Source organism: Haliaeetus albicilla, chromosome 14 (assembly GCF_947461875.1).
Source record: "Haliaeetus albicilla chromosome 14, bHalAlb1.1, whole genome shotgun sequence".
Taxonomy (NCBI): Eukaryota; Metazoa; Chordata; class Aves; order Accipitriformes; family Accipitridae; genus Haliaeetus; species Haliaeetus albicilla.
Window position 1 is genome coordinate 27,755,390 of NC_091496.1, and position 23,064 is coordinate 27,778,453.

The 23,064-nt window shown below is 44.0% G+C and overlaps 1 protein-coding gene across 1 annotated transcript; it reads right to left on the reverse strand.

Moving 5' to 3' along the window:
* Positions 1-25: 25 nt before the first annotated feature.
* On the reverse strand, positions 26-19,247 carry CAV1 (caveolin 1). The gene is made up of 3 exons (XM_069802096.1): positions 19,046-19,247; positions 18,127-18,291; positions 26-2,411 (listed from the first exon to the last, which is right to left on the reverse strand). The coding sequence occupies exons 1-3, from the start codon at positions 19,073-19,075 to the stop codon at positions 2,070-2,072; spliced, it is 537 nt and encodes a 178-aa protein (XP_069658197.1). The 5' UTR covers positions 19,076-19,247; the 3' UTR covers positions 26-2,069.
* Between the last annotated feature and the right edge of the window lie 3,817 nt (positions 19,248-23,064).

The window sequence follows — 23,064 nt, forward strand, 5'->3', positions numbered from 1 at the left end:
AAGGAAAAAGAAGTCAGACAGGCGCTACCATTAAACATCTTTTTATTGTAGTCTTTAATGTACATGCAGAATTAAAAAAAGTGTCAGTTATATCTGTAAGCGTATAACAATGTAAATGTCTTGGATCAGCAACGTATTTGGATTAGGGACTAATAACTCTAAGTGAACAGACATCTTTCAGGATATTCAGTTTATATGGTAAATCAAGAAGGTTTTCTTCAGAGTGATTTTCCTCATAAAAAGATAAAATATTTCTTGTTTACAATCTCGCTTGTTTTTAATACTGAAAAAATCTATAATAGTACACTCTCCATTATGTACATAGAAAAACATAAAACTATATCCATACCAGTGTCTGTTTTAAATGCAAACAATAGTAGTTAATAGCTTTGTAATTTTTTTGTGCACCCTCTCCCCTGTTCCCCTTCCCCCTGCCCCCCCCATTAAAAAATGCAGCATTTCCTAAAGTTTTCAATGCTTTGGCAGAAATTGAACCGAAGGCACTCCCGTGTTAGGTAAGCAATATGTGAAATATCAGCGCTAAATAAAAAAGCTGTAGGTGTACCAGACAGCTCCATGCTCATCCCAAGGGCCAAATCTTGCACTCTCTGAGGTCAAGAACTGGTTTGCTGGAGATCCCAACCGGAGCAGGCTCAGGCCCCAGCTTGGTTTACAATAAAGCTGATGAGCCTCACAACTATTTTTACAAATGCTTCACGCAAACCGTATGAGGATGCAGAGAGCATCTCTGAACCATATGAGGGTGCAGAGAGCGTCTCTGAACACAGTACTGTCACGAGGGCAAAAAAGCTCTTGCAGGTCACAGCATCAGAACATGTCGCAAAGGCTTTGCTTTCTAGGCCTTGCACTTTGCAACACGGTAGTTTCACACAATGCCCTCCATTTAAGACTTCCTGATGTTGCAGCTCAGCTAAAAACGAACAAACCAACCCACAAAAGTGAAGTTTCTAAACCATCTCTTGTGATGGATTAGGTTAGACTCAGCAAAGCATCCTGAAAAAAACCTGTGTGCTAGTGGCATGCTGACTTCTGCTGATAGGGAAGTTTTGAAAGCTGATAGAAAAGTTTCTCTCAGGGGCAGCTCCTCCTTGGCCTCATGTGGCTTGTGTTTGGCACACCTTCATTTTTCTTATAACTCAGGTTATCTCTGGCATACCTGCGATATGTATTTATATGAATACTTTGCAAAAAAAAGAAGCAGCCTATGAGATAAGCACCTAAATGCTCGCTCAGGGATGTGTCATAAGTCACAGTCAGGAAAACGTTTCCATAATGACCAGTTTTAGTTCTCAACTGCAGTTTGCTTCTGCAATCCTAGCAAAGGTTGAGAAATAACTGGATGCGAACTTCCAAGAGAGAATGAGACAGAAAGGCACTGACTGAAGCTTTTTATGCACATGAAAAGCTTTCACATGTCAATGTCTCCAACCTGATAAAGTGTTAGATTTTCAGGACATATATTAGTTCCATAATTTGTTTACTTAACTAATTTTTTCATAGTGCACCATATCTGACCATGACTGTAAATAGCTGCAGTCAACTGACAATCCGATTGAAAAAGAACATTCTGCTAAAACCTGCCAGCTGGTCACGTTCATTCTGCTGCAATAGCTCTCTGCTCTCTGACCACAATAAAATGAATGGCTTTATAGTGTTGGAAAGCATTTTTGTCGTTCTTCAGTATCACTGTGGATTTATCTCACAAGGAATGAAGGGTGAGATAAAAAGGCATCCAACAGCACTTCGGCTTCTGAATTGAACAGCCAGCAAAACGATACGCAGCTGGCATGGAAGAATGGCCATTTAAGGTTAGTTTGAAATGCAGGCTGAAGGGGAAAAAAAAGAAAAAAAAAAAAGAAGCAAGTAATCCAGTAAGTATAAACAGTAGAAACAGAAACTGAGCAAGTGAATCTTTGTTTTGGGCCAGTATATCCACCACCAGTTGCCGTATGTTGCTTTGAGAAACACGAAACTGGCACCAAAACAACTCCAAACAACACAACCCCCCCACCCCCTTCCTAGACTGATGGCTCTCCTTGAAATGTCCCTCAAATCTCTTTCCGTACTGTGGCTCGGATGCTGCTGAACATTTTGCCTATGGCCTCAAACAGTGGGTCGCAGAACGTGTGGATGCAGATCGAATAGACGCGGCTAATGCACTGGATCTCAATCAGGTAGCTCCTTATGCACGGCACCACTGCCCAGATGTGCAGGAACGACAAAATGGCAAAGTAGATGCCCCAGATGAGAGCCATAGGAATGCCAAAGATTGCTGACAGTAAACGATAAAACCAGTATTTCGTTACAGTGAAGGTGGTAAAACTGGCCTTCCAAATCCCATCAAAGCTGTGTGTTCCCTCTGGCTCAGCAATCACATCTTCAAAATCAATCTGCAGCAAAGAACACAAAGTCAGGTGAGTCAGACGTTTGCATCAAGGGTGGATTCCAGAAACACCATTCCTGCAGAGCGATGGTCCCCTGTAACAAAACACCGAAGCACATACTTCCTACACCCCAACGTGATTCAACCCATTTTAACACATCATCTAAGGCATGAATCTTCAGTAACTATCTTCTTCCAGTGACTACCAGGGAGCCTCAATGATTAGCTCAAAATTAGACATCTAACTTCTACACGGAGGTATCCACAAAACTGAATATATTTTCCTCCCCTCCTGCAGCCCTAAGGATATGCAATGCCCTTAGAGTCGTACTTAAAGGACGAACCAGGTGAACAGAACCATCATGCTTTCATTGCCTAACTTAACTGTTTCACGTCTTTACGAATGGAATAAATGCAGTCACTACTTTGAGTTTTTACACACCTCAAGCATGTATCAATAAAATGTATTTTATTTGTCCAAATGTTCCCATCTTTCCTTGTATAGCATTGCTGAATTTCGACAGTGAATAAATGGTGAGGCTAGCTATTTGAATATATACTTAGAAACAGGCATACATAGTTCTTAGTAGACTGAAAAATAAAATGCTGGATTTAGATCTGCATCAGGTGGAGCTCCTCCATAGTCTGAAAGGGTTTCTTTTATTAAACATAAGGAAGCCTTTCACATTAGAGCCATTTTGTTCTAGCCTATCCTGTTTATGTGATAACACTCTGGTCATGAAAGACATGGCCAGGCTAACATATTAATATTTAGAAGGAACACACTCTTCCACATATGTCAGACTTTTGATTATTCATAAATAGTTCAAAAAGTCAGCTAAGGAAGCAGTGCATTCCAACAGGCATATTTTACCGCTCTCTGTTGAAATACTGAGCTATTCAGGAAGCTTAATTGTCATAACATTTCTATTAGAAAATTAACAGAATTGCACTGATGGTTCAGCTCCATGTCACACAAACATGTGTTTGATATAACCCACAATACAGGATATTTAATTTAGTTAGCACAACCAATTGTATAGGTACTGCATTCCGCAGGAAAGAGAATATCACAACACTATTCCTCTGCAAGAAACTAAATGACCGTTTAAATCAGATGAAAGAAAAAAAGAAATTGCATTCTTGGGACTGGATCCCAAAGTGAGATGATGATAATGCTGCTGTAAGTGAAGATGTACAGGAGCAGGGTAAGGATGATATGGGCCAGTGGCCTCAGAAACTCGGGCAACAGTACCTTAGCATGCTGGGGGGAGGTGAATATCCATACACTCAGTGTAAGTATTGCTTATACTGTAGGAAAAGGCTCACAATCACTTCTTTTAATCTAAAATATACATAATAATTGAAAGAACTCCTCCCTCTCTCCTGTTGAATCTTCAATCACCTCCAAACAGAAGTTAACCAACAAAGGGAAAAATATTATAAAACCCCCGGACTTTCCAGTTTCTTAAACAAAAAAGGTAATTCCAAAGCAAAACTGCATGGTCTAGGTGCAATTTGCTGGAAGGGCTTGAAAGTCCTTGAGAGGAAGTTTCAGGATCAGCTGTGATACCAAGTATCTTGAATGCCTAACATCAAGCTGGCTTAATTCAACATATTAGCAGGCCTAAACATCACTCTCTGCCAGTGCTTCTCTCTGGACATCATATAATGCAAACTATAAACCTTCTCTTTATCTGCTACTCTGAACTAGGCTCTGGTGATCTGAAAGTGATCTATGATTCTTTGGGATGGGAATTCATCATCATCATCATCACCATCACACCTAAAGGTAGCATTTGGGTTGAAATTCTGTCTCCACAGAATCCAATGGCAGACTGCATTGGCGCAGTACCTGAGGAACACACCTCAGGGCTGCGCGCTTTCTGTAAAGGCGTGCAGAGACAAAAGTCTGTCTGGACTTTCTGAAACTGAACAGCATAATTTTAAATACTAGCTACAAAAAGAGAAAATGAAAAGAGAGTTTGAATCACGGTTCTCTTCTGCAATAGTTCTACAGGTATGCAATAACCTCTGCTTCTGTAGGTCATACACATGAATTTTTGGTACAGATCTTAGAAAACAGTTTCCTTGAAATCAGTGTCTGAAGACAGCATAGAAAGCATACTACATTCACTGCTGAGTGAAGACAGGAAATTGGAAATTATTTGGGCTCTGTAATTTCAGTGGGTGCCAGACTGAAGCTCTGGTAGAAATAACTAATTCTGGGAAAGGCATTACAGGCAACAATATGCTATTTTCTTTGTGGGGTTATTTGATATAAAAGTTCATGTTTGGGGACTAAACAACTGACAAAAAATTAGCTTTATGCAGTACATTGGCCATAAAATAATTACATGAATCAGTCATTAAAAGTTAGCTGCAGTCTAGTAAGACAGAGCAAGGAACTTCTCTGGATGTATTGTGACCTGTTTACTGAATGAAACAATCAGGCGTCATTGTATCAATCACGGGATTTTAGGACTGCATCATGAAAGAAAGAAGAAAAGTTGTAGATGCATACATGGAGAAGTCAATACTATCTACAGAAGATGGCATCTAATTGTCTTATGTCTATTCCCCACTCCCACCCCACCCCAAAGATGATTTCAAGGTCTGTATATTGTTCACTGAAATCAATCTCATTCAAGTGAGTACACATGTGGGAAAAATGTATGCCTGAGCATACATTACATATGCTGGAGCAAGTATATTTTCTTTTTGGAATACACAAGCAAGCATATTTATAGTGTCTGTTTCTGCAGCTATTCAAAAGCAAACTTTCTGTTGTAGCCCATATTCCATGTTAGCTCATTTTCAAAGCGATTGGGTGTTCTTAGCTTCTCATCAATGTTTGCCTTGAAATCAGACAATAAAAACATGCAGACGATGGCAAACCCCAAGATGATTACAGCAAAAAAAAAGTTGCTTCTCAAAAATGCTACTACATGAAGACTACATGGTTGAGCATAGGCCTCTTATTCTAAAACTTCTGGCAATTTATTGGATGCTTGCCACCAGTTGGTGTTGTGATCCTTGGCAGAGCTGGTTTGTGCACACAGCCATCATACAGCAATTCAGTGCATTGGGGGCTATTCGGGGTCATGCCTAAAGTCTTTTTATTCAGTTCAGTTGTGGTGAAGTCTACCTTGTATTTTTTCAACTGGCCAATAAGGGAAATATTAAATCTCAGCAGGAAAGCAAGCTTGCATTGAGGTCCATCAGCCTTTTCATGGTTACATCTTTAATGTAGGTAAGTGGGACCTATTTTTATCAGCAAAGCACACTTTTGGCATGCAAAAAGAAACCATAGGTTAATGTGAATTTCCTAGAACTTTTAAAATAAATCTTAAGACTGGCCCGTAATTTGATTCCTTTCAAAATAATTCACTATAATGAATGTTTTACTGAAAAATGGAAGCCAGTAAACTCATTGTTTTTTAAATCAAATAGTAAACTTTCTGTAATCAAGATTCTCAGTAACTAACGTTTTTAGCCTGTTGTGCGCTCCAAGATGTCCATGGAGTTAATCCTGGGGAGCTGACAGAAGAATCGTGCCGTATAACTTTTCCAGATGGACAGCCCTGTCCTCATTCCAGGAGATGATGCTAATATTAGAACATTTATGATATATCTTTGGCCAGGATTTCCCAGCTCCAGTCATACACAGTTGTCCTAAAAGTACTCAGGAATCAATCTGCCTGCGAGATGATAATAACGGTATATTCATGCCACCAACAATTGTCAAGAGGCTACTTTCTTGGAGCAATTTCATCAGCTCTCGGAATGTTTCTACCAATGTGCAGAAGCTGAATAGATGGCCCTGTAGGAACCATAGCTGATATCTCACTACCATATCTTTCCCATTTTATTATTCCTCAAGTCCCATGTTCCACATTGCTCTAGTTTGAATAAGGGAGATACCAAACTGAACTCGAGAGCGAAAAGACAGAAAAACAGCCTGGCAACTCTAAAAACTCTCACCTGAATACAGTGTTAACATGAAGCTGTTATCTCCCTGAAAGCCATAAGAACGTTATGAAATTACGTACATCCCAAGAGAGTCCAGCTACGACTGGAAGGTGAACCTCCGCGGTGCTGTCCAAACCCAGACTTACCCGCAGCAGTGTACAGTCTAAGTAAAGATAGGCGAGGAGTTGAGGTATTCTGGGCTCTTCTACTTCTCACCTGCTAACAGATCATGTACAGATCCACTGGCTGGGAAACGCTCTATTTATTTCACTGTTCAGGCAGCACAGATAAGTCCTTACACTGCCGGAATTGAGATATCACCCAGATTCTTCCTGCACCGAACCACTCCCATGAAAGATTCTGTTTTTAACTCATAGGGATCAGACCTCCACAGGCAGGAGGAGGACTGGGTGACTGGATGCATTTTGCCTTGCTGTGGGTTGCATTTACATCACTCGGATTACTCGCTCCTCAGTCCCTCCCATTCCTCTCCTCTGGTTTTTAGTTCAGTAGCACTCAGTGACAGTTGAGTGCCATCAGGCTGATAACAGGAGTCCAACTGAACGAGGTAAAGTAAAAATAGGACTGACAGCAGAAAGAGAAGTGGCCAGAAATATGACCCTAGGGAAGAAAGACACTCTAATTTCTGGAAATGAATCTAACTGGCTTGCAAGGATAAGATACCTCTTATAGGGTACTGTTCTCAAGGCCACTTCTGCCAAAGCATCAGATGCATGTAGATCTGTGAAGAACTCTGTTTTATCTACATCAAAGGCATGTTTAGGTTAGGCACAGGTGTTGTTCAGTAGATTACACGGTCAGCATGCAGTTTGTTCCTGCAGAGCTGTCAGGCTGTGCTGTGAAATCACATTGAGTTGTTGCCAAACTAATGAAAATGCAGGCACGTTCACTTGCAACAAGGAGAGAAGTAAAGGAAATTTGTTTTGACCCTCTAAAGGATGCTAATAAATCGCTATGGCCTTCTGTTTCAGCCAAAGCTATTAAACACTATCAACTCCTGTTCCATGCCTACAATACACTTCCTGACTTCAGCTATTCTTTGTTTCCTACTATTCAGTTTGGTAAAGCCCTTTTTTACATTGCTTGAAGCTTTTGTCTGATTCTACTGTGAGAATTACCACAGCTTCTTTTGCTCTGCATATGTTTATTAAACTTTTACCAGGAAATTAAGGAACCTGCTTTGATTTGAAAAGGCATTTATTTACAAGAAAGGGAAATGGTATAGGGAATTTGTCTTCTTTTTTGCAAGGCTGTTTAAAGAAAAAACCTATTTATTAAAAAAGCTTAGCAGTGTAAGATTACTGTTTTTTTTCTAAAAAAACCCCAGCTGACTCAAGAATATATGCCTTATATATGAAAATAGTTGACCTGTTGACCCTGCCACTTTAGTCCCCATGTATCAAAACATGGCAGGCTGGAAAGCTGTGTTAAATGCCAATCTCAAATTGCCTATTTACCATTTGTGCTTCTCCACAAAAGTTTGTTCTTTGAGGTACGTAATTTCCATTATTACATTGGAAAATTTACTGGGCTGGATCAATCAGAAAAAAAAATTATTAAGACCATCAGCATTTTATGGGGGCTTTGACCAGCATTTTATGGGGGTTTTGACTTAATCTACATTTCTGTGATTGTAACTATAATTATTCAAATCTTTGTGTGTGGTAGCTGTGTGCTGTTACTGTGCTCGCAGCGTGCAGTTTGCATTGACAAGCACCAGCACTACTCCACTGAGGAGGAACCCAAACAAACCGTGAGGATGCATACATTTCTGAGTGCCATCAGTATCTTTTGGAGTCAGTGAAAGGATGCTCAGATCCTTACTGGATCTCTCTTGATTGATCACTAATATCTCCAATCAGGCAAACCATCTAAATACGCACACAACCTGAGAAATGTGAACTGCCCCACTGATGTCAATGTGCTCACACGCTCTGCCAGACCAGGGCTATAGTCAAGTCTGAATGTATATCTATACAAGAAAGAGTCACAAGCTAGTTTTCTTTACATTTTTAGCACAGAGTATGGAAACTGTCTTTACTGCTTACCCTGTGCTGTTTTTCAACAGGTTTTTCCCTGATGCCAAGACTGTAAGTATAATACTGTTCCACCATATTATATTGTGTCCCTGTAAGACTTGAAACAGACATATAGAAAAAAACAGATATGATCTTTTTTTCTCTTGTGATAAATGCAATTTCTAAAATTTCCCAATGCATTCAATGCCCTTTAAAGAAAAATTCAACAGAATAAAATGTATAAAGGATCGCAAAATGACAAGCCATTCTATGGCACAAGTCACATTTGGGAGGTGACGTTCAGGACAGGTGCAGCACTACTAACTTTGGAGAAGGCTGTGGTGTGTGTTAAGAAAAATAAGAAAATGCATGAGCATATGAGATCATTATTAGTTTTTGTACTTCCACATACTATTTGGAACTTCAAAATTGCCAGTTACGGTGCTTGGAGAACAAAGGCATCACAGCAGCAGAAAAAAAATTAAGCAATAAGCTCACAACAATTCTGTTAAATCAATGATACCAGCTAAGCATCTAAATGATTCCTTGACCCTTTGAAATATCGTGTTTCCACATCTGCTGATGCTTGTCTTCTGGACCACTGCCACAGTTTGTCAGAAAATGATGAAAAAGCTTATAAGGTTGTTTCTACTGAATTCGAGGGAAAGAGCATGGGAGGTGTTGGGTCTTCTAGGAGTCTCCTTAGCTCTTCTCCCTTCCCTCACATCCCAGGCACCAGGAGACTCGTTCACCCCTTTAAGAGCACTGTGTAATCTCCACCTGGCAAATGTTTACCTGCAGTTGTGTAGAGAAGCTGGCACTTTGTTCCTGAAAACATAATGCTTCATGAAGCCTAGATGTTCTACTTCCTCACTAATCATTGTTTTCAACAGCAAACATTAGGCGCTGTCAGGTGTGTAGTAAAGGCAAAACTCATCCTATTCCAGAGTATTTGTATCAGCCTCAGGCTACAGCACGGGTGACTACAAAACGTGAATATCCAGCAGTGTTCAGAGATGGGATAAGTTCAGTCACAAGACAGTAAAGCACCTTTACTATTGGTATGGTGGCAAGCATCTGCCTGTCAACCTTGATCTCTGTCTTCAGAGCACACTGTTTTTCTGGAGACTGGCCAGATCAGTCCTTCGCACAAAAAAAGAGATGCCATGAGCGCAGATGGCTAGGACCATAGTTTCTGTGTAAGGCTGGTTAAGCGCAGAAAAATGAAAAGTAATTCCAAAGTGAATGAAACCCTAAACAAGCAAGTGGAACTGTTCCACCAGTTACTTGTTCAAACCGACCAACGAATTTGACTTACATTCCCTGTATCCCTGTGCCTGCTTTCCATAATATGGCAAGAAAAGTGTTCTGCTGGCAGATCTCTTGATGGAAATAGTGAATCTTTCCTGAGTACCATAGAGCATGCCAGAAAAGCAAACAATGCTTTAACAAATAAGGATATTCATGTTGGAAAGTAGAGTTGAAGGACTACACTCTTCTAGCCAGAGAAGAAAACCAGTCCGGTCAGGAGTGACCCCTACTGCACACGTAACAAATACTCAAATGGATTATGAAAAATTTTAAATAATTCCATGACTTAGAAAAAGGTTGTGACTGCAGATCACCATTTCTCAAACTGAAAATCAATGAAAACAGCCAAAAAATCATTTGCTTCTAATTACTGAAAGAAAACCCTCCCGCTCCCTGCCCATGCTGAACTACTGATTGCATACCAGAAAAGCCCCGGTGATGGGCTTTGTTTTATCAGATGGGCAGGCTCATCAAAATCTGCGGAAGTACTCGTGAGAAAAATGCGACTGATGCCAATGGGTCAGCACTGTAGCAACCAGCCCTTCTCCAGAGATCTCTTCCTGAAGCACTTGCCCGTCCTGTCTCAATACAGTCTGGCAGAAGGAAAGACTAGCAGCTTCAAGGAGACATCTGCGCTCCTCCGAAACAGCGAAACTTCCTGTGCAGGTGGGGATATCATGTCGGCCAGTTCCTTGGAAAATATGTTGGTGTTGTCGGAGTAAGCAGTCAGAAAATAAAATGGCTATTTTCCTCCCTGGAAACTGGGCTGCTGGGAGGTTATTGCAGTTTTCCCAAAGAGAAATTCTTAAGAAGCTTTCTTAATTTTATCATTTGTTTCTTGTTCCACAGTTTCTTGTTTGATACACCTATTTTAGCAGAGAACTTTGTTACTTCTGTGTGTATGTACATCCACATATGTCTGTCCATCTGTATGCTGCTATAGAGGTATATTCATCAACATGAACACCAGGGTGAAGTGTTGACTCCACTAAAGATAATGTGAATTCTTTTAGTGATTCCAGTGCAGTCTGGAGTTAACAAGAATCCAGAAACATTAATAAAAGTAAAGCTATTCTGTAAACAGATTTTATGTTATATTTTTATATTATACTTTATTTTATACATATAAAAATATGATATATTATATTTACATTATATTATTATATTGCCCTCAATGCAGGTTTACAGACCTGCTACTAAGGTAATAAACTGCTATTAAGTATAACTTTTTAGAACTTGCTCTAGCTTCATCCCTCCTAAATTTCAGCACTAACGGAAAATGGAAATATAGTGACCTTAGACTCTTTAGTAGTGCCTGGAGAGAGACAGGCACCTTTGGAGGGTGTTTTAGATCTGAAAACCACTTTTTTCTCTTTATCATTTGCTAAGGGAGCCTAAGGAGAGGAGACTTTTCACTAGGTATACTGCTCACAAATGCATTCCTGTTACCTGCTGCAATACTTTTTAGGAAAACAGTATAACTTGTTCTCACCTTTTCCCTCATTTCTACCTGAATACATTTATTGCTGACCGTGAGTGTGCAGTGATGCCCAGCTGCCTCTCCGTTCCTTTAAAAAAAATTTGCCCCTGCATTTGTCCTGTTAGAAGGTTGTCTTTCTTATGGAAGATCTTAAGTTACTGATCCTTAAACATGAGGTCAATATTTCTTTAGTATTTCATAAAAATCAAGAAGTCATTAATCTACAGTTCTGGTCTTGTCATAAACTGCACTAGAACAGAGATATGTGAATTTGGACTTCATAAAACAACAGCAGACTTTACGGCTAAGGTCTACAGGAGATATTAACCTGATCTTGAGGGAAAACTGACTTTTTTCGGTAGCATTTGTTTGAATTCCGACAAGGGATTTCGAAGTTGACAGAGGAAGTGTTGCAATCCGTCTATAAGACTCCCTTAGGCTTTTTTGGAACGCCGAGAATAAATTCAGCACAGCAGGAATTTGGACAGGGAATGTGACGCTTTCACCTTCAGCTGTGAGAGCATCTTCTCACTTATCCACGAAGTTGAATTTATCAGTTCTCATTTATTTGAAAAATAAAGTACATGGGCCAGATAAATAGAAGTCTACAGACAAACCTCATCCTTGTATAGCCCCACTAACATCTATAACACAGCTCCTTGACTATCTTGAATAAAATTGGGTGCAAGTTTTATCAATTAATATGCTCATTAGTGTGGGGATAGTGGTACTGAAACTATTTGTCCTTTTGAATGCGAATCTGATGACATAATTTCTGACAAGAATGATGTTGCATTAAATTCAAAGTTTGTTTTGAAACTTTCAAAAGACTTTTTCATAAGAAATCTGCCAGAAAAATATAAAGTGACTAACAGAATAAAACCTGCCTCCCCAGTAAATCAAATGAAATTAAATGGCACAACTTCTCTTTCATTTTCAAAATAACAAATCCTTTTTAGACCAAGACGGTTTTTATTACTGTCGTTTGTCTGGAAAAGAAGAGAGAGATGGTGGTTCTGGATCAAAATGCTCAAAAATCAATTGCCGATATAGATTTCATCCCGCTGTCTGTTTATTACAAGGGTATTTGAGAGCTGTGGGAAAGACAAACTTATCTTAGTTTAGAACTGTATCTCTTTTCAGTTTTCCAGAGATCACAAGTTTTACAGAGTCATCCAAGTTCATTTGTATTTTCTTCTCTCTGTTGCCTAAAATACAACAAAGAACAACTTCTCACTGGGGACCTCATGGGCAGACGACTCTACTATACACATTTATCACTCTTCCCCCTGGGGAGTTTTGGATTTCAATAATTTTTTTTTGTTTTAGACATCCATACTCTCTGCAACAGAAGATGGTCTTTCTATCCATATAGTGGGCTAAAAAATCTAAAATTAATTCAAACTGTTCTTAAAATTTCCTAGCATATAATCTGAATTCTGTTGAATTTATCAGAAGTGCAAAGTATTTGTCTCCTCTGAATCTGAGATAGTGTCCAATAAATTCTAACAGAAGGAACATCCATGCTGAATCGTTGGCTTAGTCCCCATGACCATCAAATGAACATTTTCCTATGGAGTTATGAGTCATGTTCATCATGCTAAGCAAGAAGGCAGTGCATAAGTCTTTAATAATACTATGAGCTTAAACACAAACACATTTTTTTGAGAAAGAATCTTTCATTAGAACAGATGCCATTATTATCTGCAATCTTACAGACATTCAGAAATTCCATGTCTGGGAACTCCTAATTAATGTGCAAGAAAACTGTTTTTCAGAGCACTGAAAACTCGCTCAGTCCTTGCATAAACTGGTATTCGTAACGGCTCGAGTTTTTAATCTTTCACTCCTGGACTAGCCTTGGAAGAAATATTTGAAACAGAATTGTATCATGTGGCCAGCCAAAGTCAAACGTTTGAATATTCTTGCATTTTCAAATCTAAACTCCACAGCTGGACATTAATATGACACAAAGTTTCAGAATTATTTCATTTAAACGCAGTTACGGAAAAATAAGGTGTCGCGTCTAAGCTACATGTATTGTCGATGGAGAGAAACACCCTTTGAGAGCACCGCTCGTCCCCTCCTGCCATTAGGCCTAAACTCTGGGATGTGAATCTGCCTCCAGAGGCATCCAACGTCCATCACCGCCAACAGCAAGAGCCCAGGTGACAAGCTTGGATTAGAGCATACACACGCACTCTCATATTTATATAGTTGTATATTTATAAATTAATATATTCTTTATATAATTATATATTATTTACATATTTATATATTTATATGGATGCATTTAAACTTATATATGTATCTATTTTCTCAGGACTTTTAATGCTATCTGAAAACAAAGAAAGGGGGTCTGCATTAAATTTCACTCAATTCCCTGTTTCAGAAAAAGCACCTGGCTGAGCTCTGCTTTTCTCCCATTTTACCATGTTGAAGAGCAGACCTCAGGTCCCCCCAGGCTGACGCCTGCTGTCACATCAGAGTGACAGCTCTCAAGGCCTCAGCCCTCCCATCCGAAAAGAGCAGGGGACGAGCCCTGCTTTCCTTCCAGGAGGTGCTCAGGTGGGGAGGGGGGAAGCGCTCTGCCTAGTCATCTCTCTGAGCATCTTACGCTGCGCTCCCCGCAACAGGGAGGGACTGTAATTGTGGAGGATTAAATAAAACGGCAAACTGCTTTTTTAAAAACCTCTCTTTTTAGCAGAAAGCAGCAGAGATTGTAAATGGCTTTAAAATGGCGGAGTAATACTTTCCTCGCTAATGCCTACATAAGGTTGTTATGGTATTTGTCAACATCTAACTAAAAATTCCAGACTTTTCCTTGCAGGGAGCTGAATTGCCCTTAACTGCATTAGCTTTAAGCGGAAGGCACAAATACGTAACTGTTTAAACCTTGGTACAAAAGCTCTGCATCCTTACATCTGCAGCCAAGTACTGGAATTTTTTTTCCAGAGAGAAAAAGACTCTTACGCAACAAACAGCAGATAGACACCACTTGTTTAAAACAAAATAATAATTATGTTCTGGATGGTAGACCAGGCACAGGCCTTTCCTCCTGGCATACCACCAGAGGAAAAAGCTGTGATCTGGCTGCAGATGTGACTGCACATTTGGTCCTCGCTAGTCCCAAAGGAGTAGACTTTGCAGGGTTGGCTGCAAGGTCCATCCCCATCCTGAGCAAGGAGCGAGGAAGTACCAAAGAAGCGCAAGCTGCAAGAGAACCGGCTCCCTCCTCTGCTTCTTCCAAATTCAGTAAACTTAGTGCAGACTTGACCGCAGATACTTTGAGAAACTTTGAACTCCAAAGAGTCGTCAGGCTGTAATTTAAGCCATACTCTGGAAAACACCAATATTGGGTTGGGAAACAGGAAGAGCAAAGGCTGAACTTCAGCCACTTTCCCTTAGTCCTGGGTCATCAGGGAATGAATGAGAGAAAAAAACCCCATCAGCTGTCTATCCTGGTGTCTCATCACACATAAATAAAACCTGTGGGACACAAGTCCAAGAGTAGAATTGTCCAGTGAAGGACATACGAAATAGATACAACTGTGAGGCAAAATAGCTGTATAATCACCAGCGTGACTCCCGGAGAGCTCCCAGGTGCACAGAGGCTGTTTCTCCCTCGCTGGATTCCCTCCTTGCCCTCTGCGTGACTAGCCAACTTCACAAGCCCGCGCCTCAAGGAATGGGACCACTGTTGCACGTTGTCCCCCCGCTGAGGTGACGCATGAGGGAAGTCCTATGAGGAAGAAACTCCTTCCTTTCTGCTCCCCGCTGAAGGAATTGGGACAGGAGGGAAATTCTGGTGATTTTACTAGATCGTGCTTCCTCCAGCACAGAGCTGCCAATTCCATTGCCTGCGGACCTCAGGTTCGGTAAGGCCTCATTTCCATCCCTCTCTGAACAGAAATCCAGTCATTCACGCCACTTTTCTGGAAACCTCCCAGCACTTATCTTCTGCTTGGAAGCTAATTTGAAGAGAAACCATAAGCAAAATCAAGGTCACCAAGAACTTTGGTAAAAAGCTGCTCCATGTGTCTAGTTTTTATAAAAGGGTCTTGACCGGGTCCCTCCTTCTTGCCTGGATCCCTACCCTGCTGCTGCTTGCACCACGTATCTGCTGCAGAGGAAGCTGTGCAGATGCTTTGTGTTGCACATCAAGGGAACGTGTCTCCTGCTTCTCACAAGCAAGGGTTATTTTTAAAATGTGCTATGGGAAGTATTTGAATGCAGACAACACTGAGGCCTTTTAGAGAGCTGCTTACAGAGCAGATTCCTCATTCTCTCTCTAATCATTTCTATTTCATGGCTGACTGATTTGTCCCCAGTTTCCATGCTATTGTGCCTCATAGTCAAGTGGCAAGAAATGCATTAAATGCTGGGTAAAAAGCATCTGAAAAGGTTCTGAATCTAGAAAAATGCAATGGCTTTAAACAAAATTGAGCTTAGCCTGAACCATACTTCTGGCTTTACAATACTCCCAAACATTTTTTTTTCTCTGATTTTCCATACCCGACTGAGACTGGGGACTCCTTCTGTTACACAAGTGTATTTTTTACACTCTGCCTGGATGAGTTACAGCTGAAGTAAGAAAGGCAGATGCATGACAGAAAGGGACCACAGACTGATGGCTAAGGCAGGAACTGAACCTGTGTATCTTTGCCCCAATCCAAGCCTGTCCCCTAGGTACTGGATCTGAACTTTATTGCTATGTCTAAGAGGCTGAACCTGAAAGTAGTGTCCAAATAAACTCAAATTGTGGCAAAATTCCTCTCTCCACTTTTCAGGTTGGACCTATCCATGAAATACTTATAAAAATCAAAGTAATTCTTCTATGTCCTTGTAACAAGACAGAAAAACGTTGCTTTACAATGGCCACGGTTTTTACAAATACTGCCATTTTTATGATGCAAAACGGATCCTGTCTGTTTAACACCAAATTCATTTTGATACATTCCTGTGTCTTGATGTGACTATGTGCACTACCGGGAGGTCGCTTGCTGACACAGAGGCGCTAGTGGTATTCTGGCTGTTTGCTGGTTTTCAATGAATGTGTTGGTCCATGATTATTTCAAAAGGACGAACTGAGAAGCTTGTTTTTTCCATTCCTACAATTCTTATTTTTCAACTTTCTTTTAGATGATTGGACATAACAAACTTTCTTAATCATTGCCCCTGTGGGAGGGAGAGAGGGCAGGATGGGCTTTGTACACTTCAGTTCCTTTTAAGTCCGTTAGGAGTTTTTTCCGTCAGTGGTCTCCCTCTTTTCCCAGCAGGATCTTTCTTTCCCTAGTTAAGTTTGTGGACACCCGGATTCTGACTTGCTTGGGGGCTATGACTCATCCTCAGAAGGTTTGGTTGCTTTGGGGACTTCTTCTGTTGATGTACGCAATAAACCATGATGCAGTCTCATTCTTCAGCTCTTGCATTCCCTGTCTACTCAGCTGCTCCTCCGTGGGTAGAAGAAAAAAGAATTGCTCTCTCCTTTCTCAAATCAACCATTTTAATGGAAGTTTTGTACCATTAGGTACACAGATCCTTTTTTCTAACCAAATAAAAACTTTATGCCTTTTCTTTCTAGATCCCAAAGCTGACAATGGCTCCTTAAAGATATACCCTGCTCCGAGGGATAATTCTCAGTGTTGATCCAGCACAATGGCTAGTCATATTCAGCACCTTCAAATTGTGTTGAAGTCAGTGGAATTTGAGGTTACTCGGGACCTGGCTATATAGTCTGCACATAGCATGAATCATTTTACTGACATACATTCAGGAACCAGGGTCCAACCTTTTGATTCTCTGGAAACAATGCAGTATTTCTCTTTTTCAATAACGGGTCTTCCTGACCAACAAACACGGTGAGCTGCACACACTCTGACTCTGCTGGACCCTAAGTAAGGCAGTTAGTGGCTTAGTCACCCACTACGACTGGGCAGCTCCCATTTTTCCTAGGTTCTGACAAGCCCAGGTGACAGCATCCTCAGTTTTCACACGCACAGTACAAAACTTGTCTGCTAAGAGAAGAGTCAGCTCTATGATTTTTCTGACCAGAGTGACTTCAAGCAAGAATCTCCATTGACCCTGACTTGTCAAAACAGCCAAGCTCTGATTTAAAAACACAAACAAACAAAAATCTAGACAAGGGCACAGTTAGATTTTGCTTAGCTTATTTCCATTTATCATTGCTTGAGGGAAGGAAGACAAAACAAAGCGAGGACCCAACTCCAAACGACCACCCGGACCTCTGATTTTGCACCCACTCGGCTTAGGGAGGGTGATCTGTCCCGCAGGCCGTGCCCAGCAGCGCAGCTAGCTCGGGCTGCGCTGGGCTGGTGCCACCTCCCTGCCCTGCCTCTCTATACGTGCCCGAGGGAAGGAAAATCCCTCTGCCGGTGTTACATAAGGTCACGCAATTTATTTTCTTTTATTTATTTATTTATCCCCCCCCCCCCCCCCCCCCGCTCCCGGGCGGGACGTCCCGGCTGCAGAGCTGTCCTGCCGGGGCACCCAGCCGCAGCAGCCCCTCGCCGGGGCTTCCCTTTCCCCGGGGGGGGGGGGGGGGGGGCTGCCGCCTGCCCCAGCCCCAGCCCCGGCGGGACGCGGCCCCGCATTGCCCCGGCCCGGTGCGCCCCCTCCGGGGAGAGCCCGGGGCGGGGGAGGACGGAGCCCCGCTTCACTTCTGCAAGGAGCTCCAGCGGGCTGCCCGCCCCTCTCCTGCCCGCTCTCCCTTTTGTTTAAAAAGGAAAAAAAAAAAAAAAAAAAAAATCACTGAATTACGAACACCCCCCCGGCCCTTTCCCTCCTGCAGCAGGTGGAGGGAAGCGGTTCGCTGCCGTCCAGCCGTGCCCGCGTAGAGGGCGGGCGGCTGCCCGGCACCGTCCTCCCCCCTGGCCCCGTCCCGCCTCGTCCCCCCTCACCTTGACCACGTCGTCGTTGAGGTGCTTGGGGTCTCGGTTGACCAGGTCGATCTCTTTGGTGTGCACGTCGCGCACCGCCTTTTCGCTCAGCTCGTCTGCCATCATCTTGTTGTTGGGCTTGTAGATGTTGCCCTGCTCCCTGATGGGCGCCGCGTACAGAAAACCCTGCCGAGAGGGAGAGCGGGCGGGAGGGGAGAGCCGCGCCGAGCCGAGCCGAGTTTGGGCAGGGCAGGGGGAGGCGACCCCGGGTCCCGCGGGGGTGCGCGGAGCGGCAGGAGCCTCGCTGAGGGGGGCGGCTCTCGCCCCGGCTATTTAACGGCACACCACACCCCCGCGGGACCGGGCACGGCGCTGGCTCCCGCTGCCGCTCCCGCCGCCAGGCGTCCCCGGTCCCCGGTCCCGCACCGCCCCGCACCGCCCGCTCCCCGCCGCCTTGCCCCAGGGCGGAGCGCGGCCGCCCCTTCAGCGGGGAGGGGCGCAGCCGCCGTGCCCCCCGCGGGCGGCAGCGGCCGGGGGTTCCCCACACCGCCCTCCCCAGGCGGACCCGCGGCGCGGAGCCCTCGCTAGACCGCCCTGCCCGCGGCACCGCGCTTCGCCCGGACGCCCTCCCTAGACCGCCCTCACCCGACGGTCGCCACCGCCCGGCTGCAGAGGACGAGTGCGGGTCCCCCGCGTCCCCCCCCACCCCGGGTGCCCCTGCCCGGCTGCAGAGGACGAGTCCCCGTGTCCCCCCCCCCCGTCCCCGGGTCCCCCCACCCCGCTGTCCCTGCCCGCAGGTGCCCGCTTGGGCACCGGCCTCGGGGGGTCCGCCGCCGAGCTGCACCCCCCGCCCCTCCGCTCACACCCGGGGCCGCTGCAGGTCCTCGGCGCCGGGGCAGGCAGCGTCCCGGCTCCGTCCCCCCCCCCGCGACGGTCCTACCTCCGAATCCACGTATTTGGTGCCGGACATGCTGGCCCGGGCTGGCTTGGAGGTTTCTCGGCGCTGTCACTTGTAGGACGGGAGGCAGCAGGATCCCGCTCGGCGGAGCGGCCGGCCGGGGGGAGGAGGTAGCTGCGAGGGAGACGGCTGGCCGCCGGCCAGGGGCTGCTCCCGGCCTCCGGCTGCCGTGGACGACGAGCCGCCGGGTAGCGGGGCTCGGCATTATCGGCAAGGCGGCCGGGAGCCGCCGGGTGGGAGGGGGAAAAGCAGCCCTGCCCCGGCAACCTGGAAGCGGGCGGACCCGGGTCCCGGATGCTCGGGCCACGCCGCGCGGGGACAGGGACACGAGAGGGACGGCCACAGGGTCCCCTCCGCGCCGCCCGCCCTCCCCCGGCCGCCCGACCGCGACCCCCGGCAGCAGCGGCGGGCGCGGGGCTGGGGGGGCGGCAAGGAAGCAACGAGGAGATGGAAAACTTTAGTTGTGTTTCAGCAGCGAGGCGTTTGTAGCCCCCCCCGGCACCCCCCCGGCACTGACAGTAGTTTACACACAGTTATCGCTGCCCCAGGAACAATTGTGGAAACTTGGACATCCCTGGGATGAAGAAAAAGAGATTTTTCTCAACTGGTTCAGTTCAAAACTATGCAAATATTTAACAGTCCTGCACTTTAAGCCGTGCTATATTTTTCCCGGGAGAAGACTGACCCATGCATGTCTGCCATGCGTATTAACCGCTGGGATTTACTTTTAAAGAGGAATGGTGGGACGCTGACATTTCGCCACGCTCTATTCTCAGGGTCTTTTGTAAGATCAGGGGCGTATGCTGGCATAAAAAGCTGTAAGGATTCGTCACTGCGTTCAAGATTGTTCAGGTTAGAGTTGCAATAGCACTATACATCTATAAACTATATTTTGCCCTTTTTTTTTTTTTTTTTTTGGTGTTTGCAGCCATCAGTTTTCTGTTAGGAAATCAGACCACGGTGAAAGGTTTATAACATTAACAGAAAAAATAGTGACCTTAGTGTTATGCCATTTAGCACAGAATTGCAGCAACAGAAGTAGAAAATTCTTAACTGCAGTATACTTAGCTTTGGCAATTCAATAGGGAAATGACCTTGAAAAAGCCACTGGCTAAGAGGGATGTAGGCTCCACAGATGTAAATAACTGTACCTGCTGAAAATGTGGTCCATGTGGACATGTATTACTGATATGGTCATCAGTTAGCAGTGAGCTTTCTTTAAGAGTTTATATTGCTCATAAACTTCGGAACAAATGCTTTGGATGGATGTTTTCCAACTTTCCGAGTTACTTGTAATTTTTAAAAGTAACTTTTTTATTGATGCAATAATTCACTTAGGCCATCATTAAAACATCTTCAGCTGTCCAAGCATTTGAATGTGTGCATAGGGTCAAACGGGTGGACTGAAGGACTGTCTGAAAAAAACCCGTAAGACAGTTCTTTCTTTTTATACCTAGGAAAGTTTTTCAATTTGTCAAAGTCCTGCACATAAATCAGAAGATTTTGACCCATCATTCACTGTTACTGCATATCTCAAGGATGACTAAAAGAAAAAGATGTATTTGTTAATTCAAAATGATGAATCGGTCCTGGAATGGTTTCTGCAAAACCACAGCCCCCTTGAAAAGAAATTTCTGAATCACACAACACTACTGCAGCTAGAAGAATATTGGACGCTGGCAGAATTTATCAACTTTGTGAGATGAACCCCAGAATGGGCTGCGTACAAGAACCATCACATCTGATGAACCTTAGAAGTGCTCGCTTGAGCTTAAATACCAAGAAGACAGCCTCCAGAGAAATCGGCACGGGCACTGCCAAGTTGTAAGGGCGAGGAAGTTCCACGTACGGAGACGGACAGGGAGAAAGCCACGGCCCGCTGCCTCTAGCACTGTCGTAAGAGAAACGCACACAAACTTAACGGCCAGAGACTTGGCATGGGTGCACGCAGGAGTTCTGCAAGGAGCTCCCATTACGTACAGAGGGAGAGTATAGCTCAGCCAGAAAGGGCCTGCTAAAGGCTTGCAGGAAGCTTCTGAAAGTGCAAAGGCTCTGGTCCCCTTCTCGGTTCCCATGAATGGATTATCCAGGGGTGGCCTAAGATTGCCAGGGCTGGTAGACACCCAAGCTGGCCTTGGAAATGCCACCCAAACTGTCTTCTCTTTGAGCTTTGCTGTGTCCTCAGCAGCCCAGGTCAGCTGTTGAACAGGACTACATTTTACCTTGGCTGGCCATCTCACTGCCTTTCTTCTTTCTCCATTACACCAGCCTTAGGCATTTCATGCCTGATTTTAAAAAGTTTTTATCGCTCCGAAGTCTTGCTTTAACTGAATTTTCAAACCTCAGGACTACCTTAATTGAGAACTTGCCCTAAACACAGAGCAAAGTTATGCGTGCAAGTTATGAGCTGTTCTTTCTGTTTTCAGAAGAGGAAAGGTTTTGGTATGGGTAGGAAACATTTCTTCCCAGAAGCTAGTGAAAAAAAAAAAAAAAAAGGATTGGACAAAATTCCTCAAAAAACTGTCAGAAAATGAGTCATGAAACTGAACTGAATGTGCATGACTACTCACTGAGTGTCTTTGTCTGGTGTTAAACACTCCCGCTCCCTCCACTCCTCATCTCCCCCGCCCCCCACCTTTTTTTTTTAAGCTTGTGTAATTATTCCAGTTATGGTATTAGCAATACTCCTGATATATTCCAATGTCAGCAAGATCAGAATCAGCTCTGGGAAACTGTATTCTTTATGTAGAGTTTCAACAGCAGCGAGGCTGTCAGATAACAGAGGCTGTCAGCAAGGAGCGTGCCTTATGCAGAGCACTTAAGAACCTGAGGCTTAGGAGAGGAAGAGCGTTGCTTTTTTAGTCTCTTCTGTTGAACTGCTTAAGTGCATGCTTTTATGTGCATTTTGGGATGTTTTGCTGGATGAAAGCCTGAGCTGCCAGAGCTGTTGGTAGTGAGCTTTTATCAGCCGTGCTACTGTCCTCACCCTGCTGCGTGATAACAAGCATTGCGATGGGTTTAACATGCAGGCCAATGTTCTGCTGATTCCATGATCTACAGACTTGTAGTCCTGGAGGATACATGGTGGTCATCCTGTCCCCACTCTCTGGAGAATTTCTGTATTTTAAATTATAAGTCACTGGATCAGAACTTTTCCACTGAGAGGGATGCCCCTCGCCACTGGTATATAGGACCACACTTTCATGTATGTGTTTGTTATTTGGCCTGTTTGTTCCTTGCATCAAAGGAGTAGTTACACCAGGAGAGGTGGTGAGATCCCCTCACGTTCCTGCCTTCTCACAGCCTCTAGCTAGGAGTGATTTCCTTTTACACGGAAGCGCTGCTGCCATAACACATTTCACAATAGCCTGAGGGCTAGAAGAAGTAATCCAAAATTTGAGAGACCCGAAGTCAGTTTTTGCCTGTCTGAGGTGTGCTAATGCGTTTGGACTCACTCCTGGGAAAGCGTATTTTGGGAAGTGCCCTGTTCTGCTGCTGTGCAGTAAGTGTATTTCGAGGGGTCCAAGGCAATCTCTTCCCTTCTTTTGGGATTCTGACTAGGTTTAGATGTAAGACGCCAAGTTGCTCAAACAAGGGCAGTTCTGGGCATGACCAAAGTAAAACTGTAGGTACTGAGGAGAGGTTACATGACAGGGAGGTGCCTTCTGAGTTTAGACATGTTCCTGGTTGGGTGGCAGCTGGGCAGGGATTACAATTTTGGATTTAAATGCCTGACTCTCATCTCAATCCTGCGGTAGGTGCGTACATCTTTTATTAGAGGTAGTCCCTGTAGGTCTCAATCAAGATAGCTTGTAACCGTCTTGGCTGGAGAGGCAAATAGATTGAAAGCTTTAATTCTGCCAGACCTTGCGTAAATCAAGTCACCCTTTTCTCCACCCTTTTCAATATCAAATCCCTTGACAAATACAGAGCTGGACCATGAACGCTGATCAATGTCAACACTGTTCTGTACCATTCTGCCAGTTCTAGCCTATTACTAA

Excerpts from the sequence above, each read along its gene's own strand:
- CAV1 (XM_069802096.1), bottom strand. The coding sequence starts at position 19,075 with ATGTCCGGCACCAAATACGTGGATTCGGAG. Across the intron at positions 18,292-19,045 it reads CCAAATACGTGGATTCGGAG|GGTTTTCTGTACGCGGCGCC; the intron begins GTAGGACCGTCG and ends CCCTCTCGGCAG. Across the intron at positions 2,412-18,126 it reads TCAACGACGACGTGGTCAAG|ATTGATTTTGAAGATGTGAT; the intron begins GTGAGGGGGGAC and ends TCTTTGCTGCAG.